Below are 24,634 nucleotides of genomic sequence, written 5' to 3'. Positions count from 1 at the left end.
AAGTCCGGAATCCAGCGACAAATAAACCCCGACTCCGTGCGATGCAGAACATGGGGGAAGTTTCCAAGCACAATACACCTACCGCCGCGGTGTATGAAACACCAGAGGTCCCCCCACATTGTAAAGCAAGCACTGCGATGATGACCCGTAGGGTAATACACAGTCTCTTCAGCCACAAGGATGGCGATTGGTCGTGGCCCATACGTCAGTATTGGAGAGATTTCATGTGCTGCATAAACAATACAGACATTTGCATGAGCTGTCAAGTCTTCCAAAAGAGACCGGAACTGCTCTTGAAATCTCACAGGCTCAGTATGGATCACGCTGATAATCACGACCCACGGCAAGGGGCGTTCTGCTGCTTCACCTCTTGTTGATGGAAAGATTGTGGGCATGATTGTTTCCTGAGGGAGAGAAAAGAATTTAGGCGCTGAGCTCAATTCAACCTTGAGCCTCTCTACCCGGGAAAAATTCTGCTTCCAGCAACCGTGGATAATTTGAAGCTTCAGAGGGCGAGCTAATCAGAGGTAGAAGGATTCACTGCTGCCCAGAATCTCAGATGTTTAAGTATCAAAGTTGGCCAGGACCTGAGAACTCGACAGGGCTAAGTACTTAGTACCTACTACCTAGCAAGTATTAAATAAAAATGCTTGGAATGTCGAAATTCACTACAAATATCCATTCACTGTTCCAAAATTCAATGTTGTTTGAGCCCTGGGCAAGGTCCACGAGTTGGACCGACGAGTGATTGCAACAAAATGTTGGAACTGAAATTGAACGTCGGAACCAATTGATCAAAGTATTCAAAATATTCCATGTAATGAAACATTCAAATTATTGATGTTTTTAATTGAAACAAAAAAGGACACCTTAGCCAATAATTATAGCCTCAGCTACTCCATAAATGGAAGGAAGACCGATAACCCTCTGCAAACCTTGAAATGAGCAAAAATCATCAAAAATAATTCAAAACGGAGCCATAAAACCGTACAAGATACCTTCAAGTACTCGATGCCAACTTTTCAGTGGTCTCAATCATCATACGTAACTCCTCTAGCCAATGATCCTCTACTTTCTGACCCCAAACGCAAACCGCTGCCATGTCATTTCGATATCCTGACAAAGAGCCATGAATGTATCGTCCTCAATAAGCTCACACATCCAGTTCTCCAGGAACGTGATTCTCTCAGGTTCCGGTGCTCTGAGGTAAGCCAGCAACTGATCCTCGGAGACATTTGTCGCTTTTGGTTGCGCAATACCGCTTCTACGACCCACGACTCCGACTGGGTGCCCGACTTCCATAGGTGCAACATTCCCGCTTTCGAGTTCACAATTTCCCTGATATTCCACACGACCCAGGCTAGTATGGGCCTCCGGTTGAGATGTTTGGGACTGTGGAAAGAGATGGTCCATTTGGAGGGTATCAGGGAGGAGCTGCGATGGAACCAAGGGCTGGGAATGAAATTGGGACTTCGAATCGGAGACCTGAGAGCCATTTGGTGCAGAGAAGGTATCGTGAGCAGCCTGTATACAACTTTGCTCGTCAATGGAGGTATCAACTGGTGGCTTGCTTATGGATGAGAGCGGTGAATCCAAAGACAGGTTGACATCTTCTTTTCGAGGCCTTTTTTGACTGGACTTTAAAAAGGGAAGATCCCTTTTTGGGGGTAGCATTTGATCGAGCTGGTCACCATGAAAAGCTGGCGATGTTGCAGGGCGGCTCTTGGGTTGCTCGGGTGGTTGGTCTTTCGGTGGAGCCCGTTGGTTTGGTGGCCAGGCTGCTGTGGACTCAAATGGAAATTGATTAAAAGACCCAGCTTGGCCAACCACATTGTATACAGGACTGGATGCCGAAGACGGGGGGTTGGGGGCTAAAGAAGTGGCCAATGTTAGAGCTGAGATCTTGGGGTTTTCGAGAGGGACATATTTACTTGTTATTCCACTGGGTATATATCCTGGCATCGGGAAGAAAGGAATTGTGCCGTCATTGTCTGAGGTTATGGAAGTGCTTGCATCCTTTGATGCAAATGTCGGTGCTTGAAACGATGCCCAAGAGGAGGAGGAAGGGAGTTTTCGTGGTTGTAACATCGATGTACTTCCCTCAGTCAGTGGACAGTTGATGTCGCTGAGCAGAGCAAGGGCCGTGAAGTAATCCGGGATTCGGGAAAATTTGATCTGGAATCTGCGAATCTAATCATTTATCAGAATCATTCCGATGGTGTCCAAAGATGGCCCATTATGTATAGAGACCTACATGCATACTGCTTTGAGGATATTTCACTGCAAGACAGGGCGACTTGACCACAACTGCGAACGCAGGCTTCGTCTGCAAAATATTCTCATTGTGGCTGTGATTCGTTGACATACGAGCAAAGTGTGCCAGGTCTAGTTGCTCCTGATTGGCATTGGAATTCAAAATCAGTTGGATGCAGTAAATATTTGGGGTAGATCGTGGAGACTCTCATACCAGAATGCCATCATTTCTAGCCACCCTCAAGACGAGTCTTGGTGGGACAGAGAATTCTCCAGGAACCTGCTCTAGTATGCATGTAAGATCTCCATCGCTGTTAACGTGGGTCCATGATAATGGAGCACTATGGTTGATGGTTGTGGTTGTGTGAGAAAACTTCGTGAGCGGGAGACGGGTCGTCTGGGACTGGAGGGGAATAATGGGTGGCATTGAATTAATTGGATTTCGATATCAAATAAAATCAGGTATATGGAAGCTTTATAGAAGCTTGAAGTTGTTCAACGAGATGAAAGGAGGCATGTTTGAGATGAAAAAAGAAGTTCAAATTGGTTTGTAAGAATTCAAACGTTCCATCACTCACCTCCTAATAGTCTTGTACATTGACCGAGTCTGTAACTTCAATGCACCTATATGTTTCTTTGTTTTGATACACCAGTTTACTTCATGAGTCCTTATTGTGGTTGTATTTCAATCCGTTAATTTGCGAAAAGTGGCCTAGTACACAGTGAATAAGGGCCTGAAGGCCACAGTGAACAGTGAACAGTGAACTGTTGGTTATATAGTCCGCTGAGATGCCTAAGGCAAGGTAGTAGACCTAAAGGAGACTAGTGTTTCTTAGCTGACAAAGTCCCGGAAGAACTAACTACACAGCCTCGGAGAAACTCTACGCCGGAGCAACAAAATTCCGGAAGAACTCCTCTACTCCGGAATAACTATATACCGGAGACGCGCTCCACCAGAGGGCGCGGACTTTTGGCTGATCAACCCGGGTTGATCGTAAGTCTAGCTGCTTCTCGCTGCCCTCCACCACAACAGCCAAGTCATTGTTGCTCATCCACTCTTTGGCACTGGTCGCTCAATTCTCCAAAACGTGCGCCAATTTCTCATACCTCTGGAGCTGATCTGGTTATCATCAGACGTGCTCGCTGCTGCATCCTTGTTGCGCATCTTTCCTTTCCTCTGGACGCGCACTTGTGGCTTCGCCTGACAATAAGCCCTTGCCTGTGAAACTTTCAGCGATCCATTCCTATCGAGATAAAGGAATTGTTTGGCGGCTTTTCTCATTCAGCGCCTAGTTCCACAGAAACCAGCCGGAGGCCCTACCTACGTCTTTAGATAATCGAATCACTCTGTACTGCAGCTCCGACGGCTTGTGTTCAAATTGAAGCGCGAGATTTTCAAAGTTTGACATTGAAAGAACGGAGAAAAGGCACAGCCACGGTTGGCCGAAAAGCAGCATACCCAGCTGGATCTGATTTGCAAGGGAGGGATCGAGGTAGCGCAGTCACCAAATCCTGCACCCATCCAAAGCAGCTGTGAATTGAACTAGCAGTTAGTTGAGATCGCCAAAATGTCGGCATCTACACCTCAAAGGACATCCTTACGGCGTAAGAGCCCCTCCATTTCCCCACCCCCACAATGGCAGTTCTAACAATGATACAGAGGGCCTGCGCCAGGCACCTAAAATCAACCAACCATTTATCCCAGACACAACCCCATCGCGTCAAAAACATCACAATCATGCCTTCACATCGCCGCAACCCCAAATGTCCCCTCACGTGAACCTGAACCCCGCCGCCAACCCCAATAGCGCCCAATTTGCGGTCGATAGCTGGGAAGGGAGAAGTCAAACACAACTTCCTATGTCTACCCGGGAAGTCCTCACGCCGGGAAATCGACCTGCAATCTTTGCCAATCTCACCGAACGCCCGAAGAAGATTCAGAAGCAGGCGGATTTCTATGACCCATATTTTCCATTGAGGTTCCTCGAAGTCCCCCGAAGTAAGTTTCTCTCTCCAAACGCCCGAATACACGACTATGAGACTAATGAGTTATAATAGCGGATCACATCTACAAGCGAGCTCACTACGGCCTCCAGTCTGACATCCCAGACGAGGTCGATTTCGCTTTATATCATCTGGTTCAGATTTCGAACCAAAGATGCGACAAGTTCAAGTTTGAGGGATTCCCATTGCTTGCCGAAACTCTCATGCAAAAGGCTTTGGAAATTACCTATCTATGCACTGGAGTTCGCTGGGAGTTTGAATATGATTCCCGTTTCCTCACTGACCGTGTCAATGTTCTGAACTCTTTGCACGGAACACGAGATGTCATCGACAAAATCAAAAAAATCCCTGTTAATCTCCCGACTGACACCCTTGAAACACCCGAGTTCACTCACCTTCTTCGAAATATCTCAGAAGCTACCTTGGTGCTGAGAAATATGGTCTTGTTGCGAGAGAACGCGTTCTATGTTTCGCGCTATGCAAGTGGCCTCCTGAGGGATTTCTTGGTTGTTCTCCTCAATGTTCCGAATCAACCGCGTTTGAATGAGATCAAAAATGATGCACTTGATATTGCCGAAGAAGTGACCAAGTTCATGAGGACTGACCCCCAGGACCCCCTTTGGAACTCTCTTGTGGAATGTCTACACTCCTCGGATCGTGCCCACATTTTACGGGCGCTATGGGCGTTGACCCATTTCTCTACCGAGTTGGAAGATGCCGATAGCAACCGTGCGATGGAAAGCCTTCCTAAGGCAACCCTCCAACAGTTGTACTACCATACACTTTTGGACCTCGACAAGAATATTCTGAGCGGTGCACTTGATTTCTGGTACCAATATACTCTTGGACGGGAGAATATTGAGACCCTAATGGATGTTATCAACTTCCCTAGCGTCTTCGTTCCACGCATGGTCGCACTTCTTACATACGAGGGACGACCAAGCAAGAAAGAAACGGTTTTGCAGGAAGAAAAGGTTGCCCCACCGCCATCTGAGATCCCGCGTGTGCCACCTGAGCTCCTAGAGAAGTTGATGGAATCGTCAGAGCCAGAACGCAGCTCGCAGTGGCTTCGCTGCTGCTTTGTTGAGGATGCAGAATGTGAGATTACTCAAATTGCCCTGTGGCAAGCCTACCAGAGCCGATTTGCAGACTCTCGAGTGCCAGGTGGAGGTGTTCTCCCTGCCGCCGAGTTCATTAAAAACGTCAGCAATACTTTCACGAATGCTCAAGCACAAGTGATCAATGGCCCTGGAGGCACAACCAAGTTTATCATCAAGGGAATTCGGCCTCTGGAAACTGCTCACACCGTCGAAGGTTTCCCCTACGTCTATTGCAAGTGGGCAGACCACTCGAAGCCATCCAAGATATGCCAGCGTGCCTTCGGCTCGCCTACGGATCTCCGTGGCCATGTCTTCGCGGACCATATGAATCTTGAGGCCGATGAGAAGCCAGGCCAGTTCAAATTGGAGACAGCGGAGACTCCTATCCACACCTGCCAGTGGGATAAATGCACTCGGTTCCGGGCTTCAGCACCCAATGCCAACACTGCCATGGTGGCTGGCCATGTTTCTTCTCACCTGCCAGAGGATCGACCTGCTGATGCGCTACCCCCGAGCACGAAACGCCTCGTTTTACAAGAACGAATTGTCCGCAAGTGGTACTACATGGACACCCCAATCAACGAAAAGAGCGAACCCTGTGGCGTGGCATACAAGGCTGCGCTAGTGCTGCGCAATATTGCCAAGAATCTCCCCAACCGCGTTGCTCCGAGATATGGCGGCGTGTCTTGGAAGAAGGCCTGTTTTGTCAGCCAGCGCCCAAAGATCGTGGAAGTGTGGGATCGAAACCGTGCTCTACGGAAGGAGTTGACAGAGCTGATCATGATCATGGAAAAGGAGGATGATTACTGATCCCCGTGGATGCGAATTTCTAACCCTTGCTTTTTGTGTACTTGTGAGCATCGACTTCTTTGTATCAGTAATACCCTGTCCGTCTTGCACCTGATCCTTACCAAGAATAGTGCTGCAACTTTTATTTTTCATTTTGGGCTCGGTGTTCTGACTCTTGATCTTGATTGGTTTTATGTCTTCAACGACGGTGTATGTATTGATATCATGGAGACGGAGTAAAGAGACATCTAGTACCTCTACTCCTCTTAAGTAGGGGTCTGAGAATTTTAGTTTCTAATTTTTTTTTTTTTTTAATTTCCCATGATTGTTAGGGACACACTGTATGGAGGGCCTCTAGGTGCATCAGGCCATGATTCAAATGTTGGGCCCAAGTATAGTACTAAGCTCTCAATCTGACTTGAATCATCTCCCCTTCGCATCCTGCGCGAACTCCCCCAAAACCCTCATTGCATCATCTGCCCGCCCAGCGGGGACGTAGATATGATCATGGAAAAACCCACTCACAACATTGGTACTGATTTGATGATCCTTGAGCCGATCAGTGATCGCCGCAATTAGTCCAACTGCCTCCAGGCTTGAATGGATCGTCAGCGAGATCTTGCGGCACGGGAAGACTGTCTCCATGAAGCCGTGGGACGCCGCTAGAGCTTCTGTGGTGACGATTGTGGTGCCTTCAGCTTCTTGAGCGATGAGTTGCGGGTTCAATGTAGATAGTGGAAGTGACGAGAGAGCTTCTTTTGTGGTGACAAAGACGTACGTCTCTGGGTCCAGAACTGGTTGCATAGTGGAGAGGAGCGTGGAGAGATTTTTTTCGCCGGACATTGTGGATGGGTTACGAAACTGAAGTGTATATAGTTTTTGGCTTGGCTTGATTTCAAGCTTTAAATAGTCTCTGATGTCAAGATGGACTGTGAAATGAGGGAAAAACAATGCTGAAATGATTCGGAGGATTTATAAGGGTTATAGAAAGATCTGTTGGTTATGTAGTGGAGTTGATGTCATGTCACCCACAGGGCGTATTATGTGGCGGCCGATAAGGGCCTCACGAGTCACGACACATCCCAATTTCAATTTCAACTTCTAACTTCACCGTCCTGTTTCCCGTATTGTATTTATGAATTTGGAATTACTCGTAATTTCAATGTTACTTTCTGCCGGTCGGAAACTTGAAATTGGACTAGTATTCAAATGTTAGGTTGACCCACAACTACTATAAAGGGCCAAGGTTAGGCTCATGTGTTACGTGTATATGAATCAAAAATAGCACATATCTTCAAATGACAAAAATGCAGTAATTATATAGAGGACTAAGCAACCTGAAGCAAAGAGATAAGTAATAACATAGAAACAATTAGGAAATTGTTGTCTCGAGATCACTGGACAATAAAAACCACAGAATCAGTAATCTCCAGTAGCCGTGCCGACGGTAGAAACATGCTGTCCATGGAATCCGAATCCAACCGCTCCTTTCATGTTAGCTCGACCAAGCTCAGTCAAGTTCCGAGCGTCAAGACAAAGCAGGTAGCTATGTTCTTGGAAGCCATCCAAAACCACACTAAGAAGCACGCCGTCATCTTCATCGACACCGGTCGGGTTGGCGACGAAGATCGGCTCTCCGGGTGAGTGGCCATGGTGCGCCCACAGACTAACCTCCTGAGTCTCACTGTCAAACTTGACGATACCATCTGTCATGGTCGACTCTCCCCGGAAAGTCACTGCATATGAATACCGATGCTTCTTCGTAACGAAACTGGGGTTCATTGTCGGCAATTCAGGCGAGAAAGCTTTGCCCGAAGACCATTCTAGGGAAGCCTTGAGAATCTCACTGCTAGGATCTGATGGAAGTGCAGGAAGGCGGAATTGAGCGAATGAGGTACGCATCTCATCGCTTCTGTTCTTGGCGAAATCCTTTGCAGTAGCGAGCGACGATTTCATATTCTTGTAAAGAACAAGATCAAGAAAGTTCGAGGTATCAATGCGAACAAGATCAGCAACTATATCGATTTTGGTTGGGTCTTCTTTGGATTGTTCCTGAAACGCGTTGATTGTGTGGAAACAAAAGAATGCCGGACTCTCATATGTGGCCATCAGGCCTCGTTCGTGCTTGCGGTCAACTACATACCATGTCGCCGGCTGAGAAGGATCGGTGGGCATGATTGTATCCTTGAAAGATCCGGTTTTGATATGTTGTATATTGATATGCGAGTTCCAGACACATAAGAGGACATAGTCCTCCGTGATACTCAGAGAGTGGATATAAGCTGGCGTGCCTGGGAAGGTAGCCAAGATAGACGTCTTGCCAGTTGCAGCAGAAACGTGGAAGATGCGATAGATAGAGATTGGACCCAGGGTGAGGTTGTAATTGAACACATCACCCGTCACTGGATCAGAGCGGGGATGCGAAGCAGACATAGGGCCGACCAATTCAGGATGAAGGTCTGTCTGCGTGGCAAGACCAATTGGCTCAAGGGTTTCCGGGTCCAGTTTTTTATAGGCGTGGGAATCGGTTTTTGCGTACAGGGTCCGAACCCCCTTCGAGTCGGACCAACGCTCCGCCGATTCATTATCAGACTGGAGGTCAAGGCCTGGCATGTTGACAGAGAGTGTCACGCCGATATTTCTCTCAGACGGGTGGCTGGGGAGCACATATTCCGTTTGCATTTTGTTGAAGACTTCCTTGCAAGGGTCACGTTTGTCACCGAATCCCACCATGTATCCTTCTTTTCGAACCTTTTCGATTAAAGCATCGGTGGAGAAGCGGGAGTTGTACAGGACTCGGATTGGAGTAGACGAAGCGTCAACATCATCTGAGGCGATGATTTGGAACCGGTGTGTTTGGCTGAAGCCGTCAAACCAGTGTGCCAGCTTGAATAGTTGGCCATCTTCAGTCTCGACTTGACTTTTGCCTGGACCAGTACGGTACAGTGTACCTGCGGTATAGGCAGGAATATGTCCAGTCACTGAGAGCTCGATTGGGGTGCGTTCCTCGTACTCGGGGTCAAACTATAAGATTGTTAGCGTGATTCAAAGGACCATAACAAAAAGGATTATCCTTACTCCCTTCTCGTTTGGCCAGTTGTTCCAATGATCTTCGGTGGGCTTCGAGCCATTCGCATGGGCTGGAATTGTGTCCGTGATGGAGGAAGGCATATTGGAAGAAGGTGGTTTGGATGAAGGTGCCAAGATATATTGAAGTAGAGTGTGTGTGGACACTGGAGGTTATAGAATAGACGGGGAGGAAATGGGAGAAAGGTTTATATATGTGAAATTGAGAAGTTAGTATTTCCAATGTAGTATTGAAAAGAGCCAGATATTCGTAGCCATTCAAATGGCTTGAGTATATGCTAATCATCAGCATAGATCACGGGTGGGGGAATCGCGACGGGAGCGGTGTCAAACACGAATCACATCTCACTCATCTTCATCCCCGGACACGGACACGGACTTTTATGACACACGGACACGGACTACGCGGTTGATCCGGATTTCCGTGTCTTAATGGAAACTACATAAAATACTATCCTCGGATCCACATTCGTCATCTGGCACGTTACAAGTCTTCAGGTCTTGGCCGATTGAAAAGCCGGGGAATTCTCTCGGCCCGCCGGGATTCACCCGCTTTCTGGGGCCCTTGGTGATTTCTAAATTTGAATTGCATGCTCGTCAGGGATCAAACCGGCTGACTTGGAAATCCGAGTGGACGATTTATGTCTCAGTCCTGACTAAAAGGAGCTAGGCGGGTTCCGGATGGAAGACTCACTCCAACACGCCGAGGCTGCTGGGGCCAAGGAGTGGAAGTGTGATCAGTGTCCTGCTATATTTGGGCGACTAGATCATCTCAAGAGACATATTGCGACTCGTAAGTTTGCACTGTGTTTAAACTGTAATGTTTGGTCGTTGCTAAATATGTATTGTATTAGACAAGACTGAGAGGAGTCATGCATGCCCTTTTTGTGCTGCTATATTCGGTCGAGGGTACGTACGCATTTCTTTTCTTTGGTGAAGCAGTATCATGCCTGGAGATTTAGATGATAAAATCACTTGAGCCTGGACACTAACTAGCACTTTGAAGAGATGTTCTGCGGAGGCATTGGAAATCATGCAAGACCCGTATACAGAACGGGCAGGAGATCCCCGAGATTCAGCGAGGTGGGAAACACAAGCGGGCTTGTGATAGCTGTGCAAAGATCAGAAAAGCTTGTAATGGAGAGAATCCATGTGCAGAGTGTTCACATCGTGCCCGACCATGTACCTATCAACGACTCGACCAAGATGACGACGCCAACGCATCTCCACGTCTGAATACACAGCGAGAGGCTTTGCCCCACGAGCAAAATTTGGGGATTATAAAAGGGCCCAACCAGCAGTCACTATGGAATATGGGGCTTCAGAATTATTTCCCAAACACAGAAACGGGTAAAAGGGTCTATGATCACAGGAAGAGATTTGGATTATAAACACCAAGCTCTCAAGGCCGCCAGCAACATTGAAGGAGCTGGAAAGTGTGATGCACTGGAATTCTAGATATGAGGGAATAATCTGATTTATACCCTGCTACATATACCATTATATGCAGCACTTGAGGGCTATCAAATTTGTTTATTATGTATAGAGAGAGAGGATTCAATCTGCCATTGTTAGGCTTTTTGACAGCAAAATATGACACCATTCATATGCAAGTAGTAGGGCCCGGCGACATCGAATTTAGGTAGGCGCTTTCTCAAGTCCCTCACATGTGCAAACTTCAAAGCTTTTAAAGTAGCGATACAGCCCCATGAAAGAAATAACCCAGTCTTCTTGCTGTGTGTTATATAAAAGGTTTTTTTTTTTTTTTTTAATTTTATTGGAATGGAGATGATTCCTTCTATTAAAGTGGAGATGTGTGTCGCAATACAATCATTGCTCTGTAATCATCGTGGCAGGAACATGGAGTCCACACTATCATACACGTCCCCGATGAAGTTGTTATAGCTAGCCCAGGCCACGTCACAGCCCTGGGTCGCACTGGAACTCAAATCCATTGCATCCCAAACACTGGGCCATGTTTCAAATTCGGATTCAAATCCCATATTTGTTGGCAATGCCATGGACGTATTAATTTGCTGGTTAGGAGCCATGGCCCCCATAACTTCCAATGAGAAATCAGCCAATGGATGGGTGCTCATAGATTGACCAGGATCAGCAGCAATGCCTCCACTTAAAGACACTTGGTTGATAGCATCATTGAGTCCCGGGCCACCTAGTAGCTCATGTTTTCGGGTTATTGCTTGGTTCATCAATTTTTCCAAAGGTCGCCACAGCATTCCGTGCTGTGAATCTGCAATGATATAACTTGTTCGTTGGTACATTTGATCCACCACGGGCCAATATTTAGACATAGTCTCCGGGTCTTTGCAGACGCACAACTCTGCAAGTGCTACTGCGAGGCCATGCCACGGGACCCACATTGATCCGAACCATGACCATTGCGACATGACTGGGTTGGAGTAGACTTCTGATGACATCTGGAGATTCTCAGCAGCCAGTTTGAGAAGTACATCACCCTGGACGAAGGGTGGCGTGAAGTTTGTGCTTCGTTGCAACGGGCGGAGACAGCCAAGTTGTAGCCATCCGTGAATTGAACTTGTAGTGCGTTTTGCGTATAGATGAAAGGTATGGAGATCTGGGCGACATCCCATCAAGAGAGTGGAAGCTGTATGCTGGAAGTCGGATAAGATTTGTTGGCGGACACTCATTGACTTTACCGAAGCTTCCATGAAATCGGCAAATGCAACGGATCGACAAACAGACTGGGCTGCTGTGATAATTAATGGGAGTGTCAAATCGGTGAAGGTCCCCTCCGGCGGTTCTTGAACCGGTCCCTCCATGTCGAACCAGATATCTTCGTCATTTATGTTTGATGGAGGAAGTGCTTCTAGCCAAGCAGCTTGCATCATTGGCTCAGATGCCCTGTCTAATGAAGCTGCGATATCAAGCATCCCGATACTCTGCCAACAACGCCGACGAATTTCTTGCTCGAATGGGCTGACCCGAAATGGTGGATCGGTCATGTGAAGACACTGTGCTTGAGCTACTCGAAGAGCCATGCTCAACATTGTCCACACTCGTCGGCTTTGGTCTTGACAACGAGCCGCGAGCTAGATACGGTTAGCTTTATTATCAACTACTTTTAGATTCGTTGGGGTTGATGTGCCGACGAAGAACTCACCAGTGAGATCACAAAAGCTTGCAATACAGTCAAATCATTGGTGGTCACAAAATCCGCCTTGACCAATGCGGCTTCTGTTTCCTTTTGAAGGTCGGCAAATGCACTTTGCTTATCTATACCAAAAAGCAGCTGGCACTGAGAATCGTCGATGGTGCAAACAGCGGCAGAAAAAACGGCGAATGCCAACGTGGCGGGGGCTTGATGATCAGGCTCATAGTCAAGATAAGATAGGTCGTCATGAAGAAATGCTCGTAATGAAGGTCGATGTAGGACTTTGAATAACGGGTCCACATTTCGAAGATAAATTTCACACAAAGTGCGACGGGTCTGTGGTGAGATGTTGATCCCTCTTAATGATTGGGGTGAATTCGAGACACTCTCCGAGCCCTCGGAGTTAACAAAGGCAGAACCAAAGCCAGTCGGACTTTTGAATTCAAGTTGGTCGTTTTCAACGCGGCTATCAAGCACCGTCCGCAACTCTTGCGTCTGTCAATGAAGAATATCAGATTTAGAGTTCACTACGTATTGCAAAAATGGATAATGCGCTCATGAATCATTCGTCCGTACCTGGTGCATGATATCCTCCCAAAATGAGCTGCCTAAGTAAGATGTTGATGGACGAGGTCGATGAGGCAGATTCGTCATTGTGGATGGTTGAAAGTCACCCAGCTGGGCAGCCTGGACATTTTGATGACTCCAGGTTTCCGCATCGGGGACGACGTCCGGGTCAAGGTTATGTTCCGGTGTAGGTGTATTGGAAAATGGGGCATCGTGAAGCTCCGGCTGAGGCAAAGATGGAGCATCCCGCTCTGTGGCTACCCGCCGCAAAAGTTGCTCGAGCTTTGCGACTCGATCCGCGAGTTCCTTGTCCGAGCCAGCAGCTCGCTCGGGTGCCTTGCGTGTGCGACCTCGCGGTAGACGGGCTCGCTCTACAGGAACACATCTAAAACCCAGTCGCTGACAGCTGGTGCATGGGCTCAGCTTGTCGCATTTCACTTTTCGTTGGCGACATGCTTCACAGCTCAAGCGGACCCTCGGCGCAGAAGACCGAGATTGAGCTGTTTTTTCAACATTGGCCGCGGGGTCGCGGCCTTCCATGACGCATCCACAACGATCAAGAGACGCGATTAAGAAAAACAATATAAAAAAAGATAGGAAAATATTGAAATCAATTTCTTATTGTAAAAAAATCGCACAGAATCGATTCGCGTAAACTGTGCGGAAAGTTCAAGCTGTCAAAATCTGGGGCTTAAGAAGTGAAGAAGGTCCGGGGTTTCTTTTGGAAGTTGTTAACGCTGATTGGTGAATTCCGATCCACAATCAGATCTTTCTTAACGCACCAAATCGGGTTGCGGGTCTTTTTTTTATCTATGAAGAATCATTAGTACATGGAATATCAATAAATGTCCTAATATGAATATACTATCATCTGTGTTCGAAGAAATATCAAGCAGTATACTAAGCGCTGCAGAAATTTACACAATGAAAAAAAAAACAGTAAGAAAGCATTAAAAGATGAGGACTCATACATAATAATCCATTATCTTTCCTTAACTAACTACTGCCAAGAACCCAGTAGTCACATTTCAATCATCCATTCCGAATGTTGGAAGGTGCTTCAATTGATAATTATACGTACATATCTAGCAGGTAAGGTATGTATATCATCAATGTACAATACGGAGCTGAAATCAATGTCTGTTTTGCTATGTATAGGTATAACCAAGTCTTCAAAAGGCTCGTATACATACATTGAATCCATGCTCTTGACTATAAATAACCCTGGAATCATTGCAGCACATTAAATGGATCAAGTACAATCGCGAGATAACATCATCTTTAACCAAGAATCTTTAAACCTCCCTTGGTCTTTCCAGACTTCTTCACACCATCATGCTTGACCTTGGTTGTCGAATGCCCGCCTCGGGCACCGCCTCCGCCCTTCTTGTGGTTCTTATTATTTGAAACTGGCTTCACCTCGGTGACAGCTCGGCGCAAAAGAACAGGGTGTGAGCCAATATACTTGCCCTGCATTTCACGGGCAGCCTTGAAGTAGTCATCACCATCACTGAAGCTCACAAACCCGTATCCTTTGCTCTTCTGTGTACGCTTCTCTCGAATGACACGAGCCTTCTGCACGGATGTGTATCGAGCAAAGGCCTTCAATAAAGATTCATCGGTGACTTCGCCAGCCAGATTACCGACGAACAATCGGAAATGGGCAGGATCCCATTCCAACAGCGTCGAATCAGTCCACTCCTGGCCACCACCGGCTCGAGCAACAGTCTTTTGAGATTCGGTTTGTGGGAGAGGAGTGCCGGCACCGGCCATACCAGTAGTTGGGGTTCCGGTACTTCTGCTGGGAGCAGCGGACTGGGCTCCTTGCATGTGAGCAGGGGTGGCCGAGTCATCCTGCTTAGCATAGGCGCTTTGCCACTGTGCGATCTGAGCTTCGGTCTCTGCATCTACGCCATCACGACCCGCGGGTGGCCCGCCACCATAGGATTGGCCCGGTGTCGAGCCGAAGGGGTTCTGAATGTGCGGGACGGTAGGGCCGTATGTACTTTCGTTGTAGGAGGCACTACCGCCGCCGCCGCCGTAGTATGAAGGGCCGCTCTGGTAAGATTGCGGCTGTTGTTGATGGTGTTGTTGTTGTTGATAATAATTTGAATAGTTGGTCGTCGGTGGGCCATACCCGGCGGACGAAACAGGTGGGGCTGAGATCGTCGGATTGTTGGCGCGGTATGGCTGTGGCTGACTAGAGGCTACGGAGCGCGGCTGGAAACCCGTGAAGGCCGGGCGCGTGTTCCCACCGTAGCCCGGGGCGGGTGGCTGGGCAGCATTGCTGGACGGAGGTGGTCGAGGAGGAAGAGACGAAGGCGCTTTATTGAGACCTGGAGGAGGCGGAAAGGACATGATGAATGGAGGGTCCGACAGGAGAAACGGTTGAGCTGTCTGTAAAATAGCAGCCGCAACGTACCTTCAGGGCAGTCTAATTCCACCAGACGTTCACACCTGAGGACTCGAAGCCTGTTCGAGAGAAAAGACAAAAAGCAAGATATGAGCGACAGTCAAGTTGGCGTTGAACGTCGGTCAAATAGAAGTTGAGGAGCAATGTTAAAGTTGAAATGATGAAGAGGTTGACGGGACTTTTTTTTCGATATGGAGCGATAAAGATTGCGATTGCGACCGCAAAATGGAAAAGACTTAGCAGCTGCACCTTTGGTCTTTAATCGCACCCGGAGTAACAAGCTTATGTTGAGGATCGACGGGTTGATGGCCTGAGGCAGAGAGCCGTTGTGACTGAGTAGAAGATGGGAGTCACATGACCTATGTAGGTCACCTGACAGTACTTAGTCATCTGATGAGGTCACCCCCAAATCGCCCAAAATGACCCCCACCCTAGACCGGATTAGGACTAGATCTTGGCCAACTTGACCGGATTCGAAGTGGATTTTCACGGCAAGTGAAAAGCAGTTTCTCCGTCAATTTATCCTGAACAGTTCACCGATGGGGAATTACCATGGGAACTTAGGTACCTGGTATTGTGATCCTTACCAATGCGTCTACAAATGACACTGTTCCCCCTGACCAAATGTGGTAGGAGATTGTATATACAACCTAGTCCCTGTAGCCACTTATGGTAGCATAATGGTACCTCTACATGTGAAGAATACCCCTCCATCTGACTGTAATCTGCCCCGCGCTCGGGTTTGATATGTACAGGAAGCATCATATATGCAGGCCCCCAAAAATCCCACGTATCTCGCTACAAGTGGATAAGCTTGCAAATACGAATGATCTAGATGTCGGGTCGGATATTGAATTTCAAACATTTCCCATAATATGGCCCCGAAGTCAAGGTCAGAACCCGAGTGGGATGACCACCGGGCGACTGTGCTCCTGTACCAAATACTTGGCGCGACACCGGCGGCAGTAACCAGAAAATAGCAGAAAATAGCTCAAGGACCCGTTATATGGTACATTTATTACTGTATTCTAAGTATTCGTAGTACATGCATCCCCGCCGGCGGATGTATCCCACCACGATGACGGAAGAGTTGCTCCGTCAGCCGGGTTACTTCTTCTCACTCCTTCCCCCTCCCCCAACCTTTCTTCCCTTCTTCAACTCTCTTCAGTTGTAGATACCCTCACTCCCAGCCATCCTCTCTTTCTTCAATTCGCATTCACTATGGCTGAGAAGGCTGCGTAAGTTCCTCTCTCTACTTCCTTTCCCCCTCTTTCCCCCCCCATCAGACAAGAGTTCCCCCTCAAAAGAAAAAAAAAGCCCCCTTCTCCAGATTCGGGACGCCCCCAACGGGTCCCCGCCAGTTTCTGGTCCGGTCCAATTCTGTCATACACAGCTCTGTGCTTGCAGAGCTACCTGAGGGTCATATGGAGTCGGCAATGTTCTTTCTCAATCCCCCGTATGATGCTGGCCATCAAGCTTCATGCATGTTGGCGCGTCATAGGAACCTCGCGGATCTACATCCCTCGGAATCGCATGGGCTATCCTCCCTTTCCATGATTTTATTTGCTTTTAGCAGGCTATTGACAAGAGAATTCGGTCGCTGACTATAGTGCCCGTCTCGCCGGCATCAATGTCGGCGCTCCGGCGCATCCTGTTTCTAGTCCCACCGCTGATTTCGGCCTCATCGGTCTGGCCGTCATGGGCCAGAACCTGATCCTGAACGCTGCCGACCACGGTTTCACCGTCTGCGCCTTCAACCGCACAACCTCCAAGGTCGACCGCTTCCTTGAGAACGAAGCCAAGGGTAAGCTTCCCTGTCCCGCTACACCAGGCCAAAAAAAAAAAAACATTGTCAACGGCGCGAAATGCTGACTGCTAGCTCTCAGGCAAGTCCATCATTGGCGCCCACTCCATCCAGGAGTTCATTGCTCAGCTCAAGCGCCCCCGCCGTATCATGCTCCTCGTTATGGCCGGCAAGCCCGTCGATGACTTCATCGAGTCCCTCCTGCCCTTCCTCGAGGAGGGTGATATCATCATTGACGGTGGTAACTCTCACTACCCCGACAGCAACCGCCGCACCCGCTACCTCGCCGAGAAGGGCATCAGCTTTGTCGGCAGCGGTGTTTCCGGTGGTGAGGAGGGTGCCCGCTACGGTCCCTCTCTCATGCCCGGTGGTAACGAGGCCGCCTGGCCCCACATCAAGGATATCTTCCAGAGCATCGCCGCTAAAAGCGACGGTGAGGCCTGCTGCGACTGGGTTGGTGACGAAGGTGCCGGTCACTACGTCAAGATGGTTCACAACGGTATTGAGTACGGTGACATGCAGCTGATTTGCGAGGTTGGTCCTTTCACTATGTTTTTCTATCCTCTCGATTTTTGCAAGAAAGCGACGTACTGACAGCTGTTTAAAAAGGCCTACGATATCCTGAAGCGTGGTCTCGGTCTCTCCTGCAAGGAGATTGGTGACATCTTCGCCAAGTGGAACACTGGTGTTCTGGACTCCTTCCTTATTGAGATCACCCGTGATGTTCTCTACTACAACGACAACGACGGAACTCCCCTCGTTGAGAAGATCCTCGACAAGGCCGGCCAGAAGGGTACCGGCAAGTGGACCGCCATTAACGCTCTTGACCTTGGTATGCCCGTCACCTTGATCGGCGAGGCTGTCTTCTCTCGTTGCCTCAGTGCCCTCAAGGATGAGCGCACCCGTGCTGCCACCATCCTCAGCGGCCCCACTCCCAAGTTCGAGGGTGACAAGGCTGCCTTCATCGATGACCTCGAGCAGGCTCTGTACGCCTCCAAGATTATCTCTTACGCCCAGGGCTTCATGCTCATCCAGAACGTAAGTTTTGATCTGTTTATCGCTTCTATTTTATCGCGAATTCAAGACTAATTTATATCATACAGGCCGCCAAGGAGTACGGCTGGAAGCTGAACAAGCCTTCCATCGCCCTCATGTGGCGTGGTGGTTGCATTATCCGCTCCGTCTTCCTCAAGGACATCACCAACGCTTACCGCAACAACCCTGACCTCGAGAACTTGCTGTTCGATGACTTCTTCACCAAGGCCATCAACACCGCCCAGAGCGGCTGGCGCAACGTTGTCAGCAAGTCTGCTGTCTGGGGTATCCCTCTGCCCGCCTTCTCCACTGCTCTCAGCTTCTACGACGGCTACCGCACCAAGGACTTGCCCGCCAACCTGCTGCAGGCCCAGCGTGACTACTTCGGTGCCCACACCTTCCGTATCAAGCCTGAGCACGCTAGCGAGACCTTCCCCGAGGGCAAGGACATCCACGTCAACTGGACCGGCCGCGGTGGTGATGTCTCTGCCTCGACTTACGTTGCGTAAGTTCGAAGATATAAGGATTAAAAACTGGGTTTTATGTATTTAGATGCCACCACGAATGGAACGTAACGAACTTGTTTCAATGAATGCGGTTTAATACCAAAGAAATAATCAAAAAAATGATTAATGTGTCTCGAGTGTCCTTGTCTATCCACACGTAGCCTACTACTACATAGTAGTAAAGTCCCCCAAGGTTGAAGATCCTCTAATTAGGTAGTAGGTAGCTTCCTCTTCCAGATGCCAAGCTCCGGCTCTTCAATATTGTGTTGGGAGTACATAATGCTCTTTCCCTAGGACTTTTGGCAAGTTTCCAACAATTGAACAAATGTTTGAACATTTGAAGTTGAACACCAGTCTGTACTCTCCAGTGCTTCAGATGACCAACTACAATGTATGTACTACTAATGTTCACGATGAACATTTCAATCCCCCCAATTTGCGCCTTGATAACAGGTCCCCAAAGTAATTATATACATAAATATCTGAACTGAGTACTATCATGCCCATATTGTAACATTAAATTACAAGCTCAAGGGGTTTTCAAAGTGCTGCCTTGGTGCCTTAAATAGTTCCATTCGAGCTAAACCAGATCGGGTATCGAGCAACGTCGACCTTGTCGCCATCTTATCGCATTCTCCCCTCCTTCCTCCACCAATTTCCCGGGGTGTTGAGGCTGTCTTCCCTTTCTTCCTTCCTTTCACCCCTCCTCTTCCCCTCTTCTTCCCTCCGCAGCAGGATATTGGGGCAACTATTTCATCCGAATCCCATCAAGACCTGTCCCTAAATCAACAGGGCTCGTTAAATTCACCACTGCCTACACAGGAACAAAGGGCCCGCTAGCTCCCAAGCTCCCAAAAGCCAAGACACGGGCATCAATTGAGACATCTCTGTGTCAAATGTACCGAAATTGATACAATTCGACATCAAGCGCTCATCGGACGAATTTATTCAACGAGCCCTCTCAAACAACCACTTGTGCGCAAGTGGACGAGTCAGTCACACCGCCCGCCCACGTCACACGCTGCATGGCGGAGAATAAGCGCCAGAACTCGAGTGCGAAGGCCTCCAGTCCTGGAACAACAGCCAACATGGTCCCGCACGAAGCTGCCTTGAGCGGTGCGATCGGTGCTCGGTGAGTGACAACAAACAACACATCAGCCTATATCTATCCCTCGAACCAACTACACTGGCTGCATTGATCCGAGCGCGTTCGCCAAAACCTACCAATACCGAGATAGTGTGCGCTAATATCATGGCTTTCCCTCCCAAATAGCGTCCGCATAACTACCGCTGCGCCAACAACCTCCACTTTCGAGGGAACCCTCTTCACTGTGTGCCCTATCACCAATCTCGTCGCTGTTAATACATCCTCCGCCGCCTCTTCCGGATCCTCTGACCACAAGCAAGCGCAGAGCGGTGATTACCGTGTCATTCCTGTTTCTCGCATCCAGTCTTTCCAACTTCTTTCTCTCCCAACAAATTCCTCGGACTCGCCTTCCTTCACAGATGCATTGCCCACCATCCAGGCCCTTGATACCCGTGCGCTGAAGACGCGCGAAATCAAGGCCGTTAGCGAGATCCTGGAACGGGAAGCCCGCCGCGGAAAGGGCGTCACCCGTGAGGCGCAGGATATATTTGATGCATTTAGTCGAACCATGCCTGCACGGTGGGATGGTCCGAATATCATTGTTGCCGATGCAGTCACAATCGCACCCCCGTACCGAGTTGATGAGTGTCGCCCGCTTGTCGAGGGTGACACAGCTGCTCTCGCTCGTGTGCGCAAAGTGGTGAGTACTAGCTTTGATTTTTGTTTTCTCTACAGCGTCTCATCTATTTCTCTTCCGTCTTTTTCTTCCTGTCCAAATTTACTAATATCTGATTTCACTTTGTTAAGCTCGAGATGGAACGCAAGAAGATAGAGCTGCGCAATGCTAGCGCCACCATTGGTTCGACTAGCACTTTCTCCCGCAATTCGGGCGACCAGCGCAAAGGTGGATAAACTTTCTATAACATTCATATTAAAGGAAGGTATTCGAAATGGTCGGTTGCCCTTATCGGGTATTAGAGTCTCGGCGATATGGTGAAATATGTTTTATCTGGATAACCATCGAGCTTTTACAAGTAACATGGCCAGGTATAATGTGTGATGCCAAGTTTGATGCACGCCTTCATGGAAAATACCCCTCTTAAGTGATGAAATAAGGTCGAGTATGTGATAGACCCGGCTTTCGCGGCAAACGAATCGATGAAGCTGCATTCTCGATGGCTTATGTACCTAAATATCAGTAGACAAGCCTGTTTGCGACTTCACAATCACCTGCAGTGATCACTGAACCACATGGCTTTCAAATGTTGTCTGATAGACTACCTCGCATCTCCCACCATAGAGCTTGGTTTTCTCAGATTTATGCTAGCTCCAATAATGAACAAGCCCAATTTTGCTTTGACAGGATTTATTCGAACCAAGATTCCAGCATTTAAGTAGTCCTGTATTCAAAAAAATCTCGAATCTTGCAGATAGTAATCAGTCAACTGGTTTGAATGGTTCTGAATGATCCTAAACATGTGGCGATACTCAAGTGCTACTGGTATTTACTATATATTCTCTATTTGACGGTACTCAAGCTCAAACAACATTTGAATGTCTATGGGTACATAACTATACGATGATAAATCATATACATGAGTAGATAAAATGCCAAATATCAATGTCCAAGTCGAAACAAAATGGATAAATCCATCTATGAATAGCGCTCAAACGAAACCCCGCATAGAAACAACAAAACAATCAAGAGGAACCCACTTCGCGCCGTTTCTTATTCATTCTCCACACTTCTTCCCGGAACCACTTCGCAGACTGTCCCCACAAAACCCTCAAGCCCGGATACCGTTGTCACTCCAGAAGCGTTGGCGTTAGAGCCAGGGCCGGAACCCAACGCTGCATTTGAAGACGCTCCCATCGACACACCCGGCATAACGAGGACCTGCGAACCAAGCTCAATCCACTCGACAGATGTGACAAGCGCAAATGTGATTCGTACATCTTCTTTGAATGCATCTGTCTTTCCTCCGGGCGAGGTGTGTGTAATCCCAGAGACAACCTTCCTAATATCAGTGGCGGATTGACGACGCCGCACGGTTTCAGAGGAGTTAGTGCTATCGGTGCTCATACCACCGTTCTCTCCACTGCCAGGGGGTTGGGCATCACCATCGAAGCTGAAGAACTCCAGCTCATCGGGCGATTGTGGCTCAGAAGGAGGCTCTTCACCTGGCCCTTCAAGTTCCATGCAAATCACGCGAACGGTCGTGCGAATGTTCGCTATGTAAGCTGTAGAATTACCACCCAGGAGCAGAGGAGGTGAATTCAGAGCAGAGAATTCGGATGCCGGGAACGTGGCTATGAAGCCTGTGTAGAAAGGCAATGACACTATAGATGAGAGCGGAGTGGTGGCGGCGGCGGTGGTGAAGGAGGAAGAAGGAAGCAAAAGTGGCGAGGTCTGGTGCAGATCCATCAGAACCATGCCCTTGCGGATGCGGCTAAGACGTGGAAGTCTATCTTGATCTGGGGATGTGAGAAGTTCGATACCAATAGTGCCGACTTGATCTTTCATTAGGCGGCGGACGGAGAGGCGAAGATCGCGGACGCTAACGACGCGTACGCGCTGCCATTTTACTTGCGCTGACGATGCATCTTTCCCTAGAAAAGAGCCTTGAGGAAAAGAGGCAGGAGACTCGCTTGAAGGACCCGGCCCGCTGCTACGAGAAAGCATACTCAATGGTACATTTTCATTGCAGCTGTCTGTGGAGGTGTCGACTAGAAGGGGTCCGATAGCCATCTCATCGCCGACGGATATGCTGCCATGGCGAACCAGGCCACACAATACCATTCCACGTTTCTCTCCGTTGCTTTTTTCACTGGCCATCGAGTATACCTTTGAAGGTGGAATGGCGAAGACCTCATCAACATCGAAAACATTGGCGCTGGATTGATTAGACACTGGTTTCCTACTACACCTTTGCAGTGCTCTTTGGCGTGGTACCAATGGGATAGGCAAATGTCGGAGAAGCGCGTGCAGTTTGCCAATCCCCGTACCATCAACAGCACTAGAGAGGATAATAGGCACAGTATGAGTCCAGTTCCCGTTTATTGTTTCGATCAGGTCTTGTATTACTTTGCTTTCCGATGCGCTGATTTGCTGAAGATCAGGTATCTTGTCTGCCGTTGGGGATGCAGGAAGCATCGCAGGCTTCCGATTTGCTGTTTTCAGGACAGACAAGACTCTGGCAAGATTTTCTCGGAGGCCAGTTCGGGACGCAATGTCTAACTTTGTGATGACAATCAAGAAGGGAACTTCCAACTTCAGAAATAGAGCCAAGTAGGCTAGACAAATATCCATTTCAGTGGCACTCTCGTTGCCGGCCTCAGTATCTGCTGTCTCGTCGCCGCAGTTGGCCGGAATACAAAGCATCACATAATGCGGGGCCCAGCTGACAAGACCCCTTAGTGTTGACTTCACATACCGAACTGAGCCTGGAAGATCGGATATAAACGCTAGGCGGCCGCAGCGCGAAGTAGCATGAATATCATCCCACGCCGCAACGTTACCGGAAGCATAGTTGACTACGCTTGTGGGTACATCGTCAGCATAGCCAATTAACTCCTGGGCAACAGAGCTAGTGATTCCGGACGAAATCTCGTGCCGATGTTTGAGGAGGCTAAGTCGGCTCTTTCCTCTCCCATTGTCAAGTTGCGATGAGGTTAAAGCTCCAAGCAAAGAGGATTTACCTACAGTGCTCGGGCCTGCGATGGATATTCTGATCTGCTCCGTTTGGGAATAGTCCTCTTCCGAGACAGAGCTCGCTGCCGGATCAGAATCAACACCGTCATTGCCATTGCCATTGCGACTTGATTGAGGAGACATTTTGTAGAAGTCAAGGTCTGGAGATACCAAAGCTTCCGCTACCCAAAGCTTGTGCGGCAAATCCTTCTTCCATTCGCATTTCCCGACAATGACTCGGCGCAAAATTTCAACTTTACATCCAAGACTAGCTGCCATAGCCTGGAGATTAGTCACACTTTCATCAAGTTCATCTTGCGTTAAGCCTACGAAGGTGCCATCGTCGGCAACTCCAATCTCGTAAAGTGCACCCTGGCTCTCTTCCAGGCCGGGAAGAAGGCGAGCCGGCTTGGGCGGTACACCCAATTGTGGGGTCGTATGTGGAAGCACGGGAACCACCAAGTTCGCCGTTGTGGATGAATGGAATGGTGATGATTGCTGTAATCGCCATAAAAGTTGCGTCGTCAACCCCTGAAGCCTTTGTTGCCGACTTTGAGACGACTTGGCTTGCATGGGCTTCGGGCGTGTCGCTGCTGTATCTTCAGAAGGCGATGCAGAATTTGAAGGCGGTCCATAATTTGAAGGCAATGCTGTGCTACTACGAGAATGATATGACCCTGCGACAACATTCCCGGTGGACATGGAAAGATAGCTCCGCCGTGGACGGAGCAGTAGATGCAACTTGTACTCAGTGGGGCCCTCCTGGGGCTCTGGCTCCAACTTGGTGATGCCATAATCTGCAAGAAAATCAGGATCCGCGGAACTCAATGCTGAGCTGGACTTGGTTCGGATGGCTAGTCCTTGGCTACCAGATACGTTGACTTGAGGTGTTGAAGCTCCCGAAGTCGACCATGGGGACGAAACCCGAGGTGGGTCGGGATCGTACGTGAAGATAGATGCCATTGCTGCGGGCCCGCAACCAGAAAACGGTCAACAAGCTTACAGCTTACCACGGTAATGAAGGTGATGGAGTTGAACAAAAGTGACACGTTAGCAAGGAACACGCAGTAACAGATGGCATTCTTTCGCGGAACATGAGGGAGAAATCAATGATGATCCGATGAATGACCAACATCAATGATCGGGCTTGAGTCACCCGTATTAA

The 24,634-nt window shown here is 48.6% G+C and overlaps 10 protein-coding genes across 10 annotated transcripts; 3 read left to right on the top strand and 7 right to left on the bottom strand.

Annotated features, from left to right (window-relative positions):
* Window positions 1–1,068: 1,068 nt before the first annotated feature.
* N7466_007824 (uncharacterized protein) lies at window positions 1,069–2,680 on the bottom strand (the record flags this gene model as incomplete). The annotated part of the gene is made up of 3 exons (XM_057167213.1): window positions 1,069–2,190; window positions 2,255–2,395; window positions 2,468–2,680. 3 exons carry the CDS (start codon window positions 2,678–2,680, stop codon window positions 1,069–1,071), a joined length of 1,476 nt encoding a protein of 491 aa, XP_057020254.1.
* A 454-nt stretch (window positions 2,681–3,134) lies between these two features.
* On the bottom strand, window positions 3,135–3,418 carry N7466_007823 (uncharacterized protein; the record flags this gene model as incomplete). The annotated part of the gene is made up of 2 exons (XM_057167212.1): window positions 3,135–3,310; window positions 3,361–3,418. The coding sequence occupies 2 exons, from the start codon at window positions 3,416–3,418 to the stop codon at window positions 3,135–3,137; spliced, it is 234 nt and encodes a 77-aa protein (XP_057020253.1).
* Window positions 3,419–3,821: 403 nt separating this feature from the next.
* N7466_007822 (putative chromatin remodeling complex subunit (Rsc9)) lies at window positions 3,822–6,167 on the top strand (the record flags this gene model as incomplete). The annotated part of the gene is made up of 3 exons (XM_057167211.1): window positions 3,822–3,858; window positions 3,914–4,252; window positions 4,312–6,167. The coding sequence occupies 3 exons, from the start codon at window positions 3,822–3,824 to the stop codon at window positions 6,165–6,167; spliced, it is 2,232 nt and encodes a 743-aa protein (XP_057020252.1).
* A 402-nt stretch (window positions 6,168–6,569) lies between these two features.
* On the bottom strand, window positions 6,570–6,989 carry N7466_007821 (ACT domain-containing protein; the record flags this gene model as incomplete). The annotated part of the gene is made up of 1 exon (XM_057167210.1): window positions 6,570–6,989. The coding sequence occupies one exon, from the start codon at window positions 6,987–6,989 to the stop codon at window positions 6,570–6,572; it is 420 nt and encodes a 139-aa protein (XP_057020251.1).
* A 576-nt stretch (window positions 6,990–7,565) lies between these two features.
* On the bottom strand, window positions 7,566–9,317 carry N7466_007820 (carotenoid oxygenase family protein; the record flags this gene model as incomplete). The annotated part of the gene is made up of 2 exons (XM_057167209.1): window positions 7,566–9,170; window positions 9,225–9,317. The coding sequence occupies 2 exons, from the start codon at window positions 9,315–9,317 to the stop codon at window positions 7,566–7,568; spliced, it is 1,698 nt and encodes a 565-aa protein (XP_057020250.1).
* Window positions 9,318–11,077: 1,760 nt separating this feature from the next.
* On the bottom strand, window positions 11,078–13,473 carry N7466_007819 (putative C6 transcription factor; the record flags this gene model as incomplete). The annotated part of the gene is made up of 3 exons (XM_057167208.1): window positions 11,078–12,304; window positions 12,376–12,861; window positions 12,943–13,473. 3 exons carry the CDS (start codon window positions 13,471–13,473, stop codon window positions 11,078–11,080), a joined length of 2,244 nt encoding a protein of 747 aa, XP_057020249.1.
* A 741-nt stretch (window positions 13,474–14,214) lies between these two features.
* Window positions 14,215–15,291, bottom strand: N7466_007818 (RNP domain protein; the record flags this gene model as incomplete). Its single annotated transcript, XM_057167207.1, has 1 exon — window positions 14,215–15,291. One exon carries the CDS (start codon window positions 15,289–15,291, stop codon window positions 14,215–14,217), a length of 1,077 nt encoding a protein of 358 aa, XP_057020248.1.
* A 1,276-nt stretch (window positions 15,292–16,567) lies between these two features.
* Window positions 16,568–18,694, top strand: N7466_007817 (NADP(+)-dependent, decarboxylating phosphogluconate dehydrogenase; the record flags this gene model as incomplete). Its single annotated transcript, XM_057167206.1, has 5 exons — window positions 16,568–16,584; window positions 16,957–17,150; window positions 17,233–17,684; window positions 17,760–18,188; window positions 18,254–18,694. 5 exons carry the CDS (start codon window positions 16,568–16,570, stop codon window positions 18,692–18,694), a joined length of 1,533 nt encoding a protein of 510 aa, XP_057020247.1.
* Window positions 18,695–19,716: 1,022 nt separating this feature from the next.
* On the top strand, window positions 19,717–20,690 carry N7466_007816 (anticodon-binding domain-containing protein; the record flags this gene model as incomplete). Its single annotated transcript, XM_057167205.1, has 3 exons — window positions 19,717–19,823; window positions 19,965–20,478; window positions 20,586–20,690. 3 exons carry the CDS (start codon window positions 19,717–19,719, stop codon window positions 20,688–20,690), a joined length of 726 nt encoding a protein of 241 aa, XP_057020246.1.
* An 817-nt stretch (window positions 20,691–21,507) lies between these two features.
* Window positions 21,508–24,432, bottom strand: N7466_007815 (uncharacterized protein; the record flags this gene model as incomplete). Its single annotated transcript, XM_057167204.1, has 1 exon — window positions 21,508–24,432. The coding sequence occupies one exon, from the start codon at window positions 24,430–24,432 to the stop codon at window positions 21,508–21,510; it is 2,925 nt and encodes a 974-aa protein (XP_057020245.1).
* Between the last annotated feature and the right edge of the window lie 202 nt (window positions 24,433–24,634).

The sequence above is a fragment of the Penicillium verhagenii genome (assembly GCF_028828195.1).
Source record: "Penicillium verhagenii strain IBT 33310 chromosome Unknown utg000007l_segment0_segment0, whole genome shotgun sequence".
NCBI classification, from domain to species: domain Eukaryota; kingdom Fungi; phylum Ascomycota; class Eurotiomycetes; order Eurotiales; family Aspergillaceae; genus Penicillium; species Penicillium verhagenii.
This window is presented reverse-complemented; position numbering and strand designations above follow the sequence as displayed.